The 2,724-nt window shown below is 31.6% G+C and overlaps 1 protein-coding gene across 1 annotated transcript; it reads left to right on the top strand.

Annotated features, from left to right (window-relative positions):
- Nucleotides 1–564: 564 nt before the first annotated feature.
- Nucleotides 565–1,976, top strand: LOC123903266 (casparian strip membrane protein 2-like). The gene is made up of 3 exons (XM_045953219.1): nucleotides 565–888; nucleotides 1,242–1,359; nucleotides 1,585–1,976. The coding sequence occupies exons 1-3, from the start codon at nucleotides 632–634 to the stop codon at nucleotides 1,798–1,800; spliced, it is 591 nt and encodes a 196-aa protein (XP_045809175.1). The 5' UTR covers nucleotides 565–631; the 3' UTR covers nucleotides 1,801–1,976.
- Nucleotides 1,977–2,724: the final 748 nt, after the last annotated feature.

The following is a 2,724-nucleotide window of genomic DNA, read 5'->3' on the forward strand; positions in this document are numbered from 1 at the left end:
AACATAGATTTACGGGCTTAGAGAAACATGAGTTAATTTCCGAGTTTAGAGAAACAAGAAGAAAAATATGTTTTTAGGTTTAATTTCATTTTTTGGATTTGATCCTTCTAAGTGAATGACGAACATCATCTTTGCACATCACTCTCAACCTTCATTTGCCACGTCACATATTGCCAGGTCAACCTTCATTTACCACATATGTACTTTTCTTGACGGACCAGACGAAAAACAAAAAAATTTGCACATTATAAGTTTATTACTCAACCACTTGACCTTACAACGTTTGATTTAACAAACCCCATTTCCTCAAAAAGTTGACTACAATTTGCTTTTCTTTAAAGAACATTTCTCTCGTACTTCTACTTGCTTTGCTATTTAAAGGTGATAGTGTATATATATGAATGATGTGGAAGTGGTTTCATAGCCACTCCTCTATAACCTTTTCTATAGCTAACTTAATTAATTGATTAAAATAACACAAAGTTGACCACACATTAAAATTGTATTTAATCTCTCTATAAAAGCTACAACAATGAAGTTGATTTACATAGTTGATAACTCGATATCATTACTAAATACTCTAATTAGAGCAGCATTATCTTACCTTATAATTTTCAAATTAATCCCAAAAATGTCAACAATCATTGATGTGGCAGAGTCAAGCAAAGCTCATGCTATTGAAAATGAAAAAGCTGCTTTAATTTCAGCCCCTCAAAGACCAGGAGGATGGAAAAAGGGTATATCCATAATGGATTTCATTCTAAGGTTAGGTGCCATAGCAGCTTCTTTTGGTGCAGCTATCACCATGGCAACTAGTGATCAGATTCTTCCCTTTTTCACTCAGTTCTTTCAATTTGAAGCTAGTTATGATAGCTTTTCAACTTTTCAGTATGTCACACTCAAACCTCTAACTTATTTGATTTATATACTCTTTTGTATTTTTTTGTCTAGTAATCTGGTGGCTAGAAATTTTACAATAAAAATGAATAAATGGAGTGTCCGAGGTTCGAATCTTAGCTCATGCATAATATATGCGAGGTCCCTACCAAGCTAAGCTCATGGGGGACATTTATATACTTTTTAAAAAATAAATATGAATAAAAATGTTGATATAAATGGTGCACAATTAATAAATTTAGACCAAATGTATATATATTTTTTATTTGTATTTTTCTTTATCAATTTTAATTTTTTTTTTAGACAAATTTGAAATGAAATTAATGTTTAATATAAATATGCAGGTTTTTTGTTATTGCAATGGCATTTGTTGGTGGCTACTTGGTGTTATCTTTCTCAATTGTAACCATCATTCGCCCTCATGCAAATGGACCAAGGCTATTCCTCATCATCCTAGACACAGTAATTATGCTCCTAATTACCTAATTAACCATTAATTAGAGTAAAATAGTTTTTATGAGTATATAAATTATTATATTAATTACTAAGTACCAACACATTTATTTTATAAAAATCATTAAAATTTAAATATAGCATAGGAATTCAATTTTAAATTTGCAGTCAAAAAAATAAAAAAAAAAATCAATTTTAAATTAAAATATTTCCTTGTATGTTTATAAATTATAGGTGTTCTTTACATTGGCAACTGCTAGTGGTGCTTCAGCAGCTGCCATAGTTTACTTGGCACACAATGGCAATCAAGACTCAAACTGGCTTGCAATTTGCAATCAATTTGGAGATTTTTGTGCACAAACAAGTGGAGCAGTTGTGTCATCTTTTGTGGCAGTTGTTGTCCTTTTATTGTTAATTGTTATGTCCTCTTTGGCTCTTGGAAAACATTAGAAAATTAAAGATTGTTAGAATCACATATGCAGGGGCATAAGTTACCTGTATTACTTTTATGTACGTTTGTTTGGTTTGGTTTTGTTTGATTTTTTTTTTTTTTAATTCTCTTTGGGATTGGAGATTAATTCCTTCTTGTGAGGTGATGAAATATAAATTTGATAGCTTGCATTTAATTAATTTGGTCAATATTTTTATGGATTTCTTAGAGCATCTTCGATGATCTTTTCTATGAAATTTACTTTGAATTTCATACTCTACTAATAAGCGGTTCTTTCAATGCTACATCATGTTTTTACATTAATTAATGATGAAACCATTCTCGCAACATCATCTAACTTTCTTTTATGTGATAAAATTTCTCTTGGAAACTTAGCAATTGACGGTAATTGTGACAAGCTTTTACTGGAAGAAAAATTCATCGCACTTAACGGTTTCATAGTCATTACAATTATTTCCTTAGTTTTGGATTTTACAAATCATTGCGAGAAAGCTATAAATAAGTGGTTTATATGGTGGAGAGATATAAGGTTCCTCTTCCTTATTTTCTTCTCTGTCTCTTTTCTACATTTTCATCTCACCTAGAGTGTGAAAAGATAATTTGGACTGCCATGGATAAGCTCAGTAGGCGCAGAGATGTAGAAGCATTGGTACGTAGGCATAGGATGAACGCGCGAGAAAGAGAGAAGCATAGGCGTGCAATGAGCGCAGCAAGTGTAAAATCTTATTCACAAATCTCAAATGTTACAATCAGTAGTTTTTACTTTTTAGACTATAACTGTAGTACTTAACAATCAGTACACAACTACCTATATTCAGTTTGTTAAATATGCTTGGATCTCATCCCCAAAAGCTAGCTCAAAGGGTGAGGTTGCCCTCACATATTTATACACTTCACATCCCGGGAACCTAAGCAATGTGGGA

Source organism: Trifolium pratense, linkage group LG1 (assembly GCF_020283565.1).
Source record: "Trifolium pratense cultivar HEN17-A07 linkage group LG1, ARS_RC_1.1, whole genome shotgun sequence".
Taxonomy (NCBI): Eukaryota; Viridiplantae; Streptophyta; class Magnoliopsida; order Fabales; family Fabaceae; genus Trifolium; species Trifolium pratense.

Bases quoted from the DNA above. Each gene is read 5' to 3' on its own strand.
- LOC123903266 (XM_045953219.1), top strand. From the start codon at position 632: ATGTCAACAATCATTGATGTGGCAGAGTCAAGCAAAGCTCATGCTATT. The intron at 889-1,241 runs GTATGTCACACT...ATAAATATGCAG, and splicing joins GATAGCTTTTCAACTTTTCA to GTTTTTTGTTATTGCAATGG. The intron at 1,360-1,584 runs GTAATTATGCTC...TATAAATTATAG, and splicing joins TCCTCATCATCCTAGACACA to GTGTTCTTTACATTGGCAAC.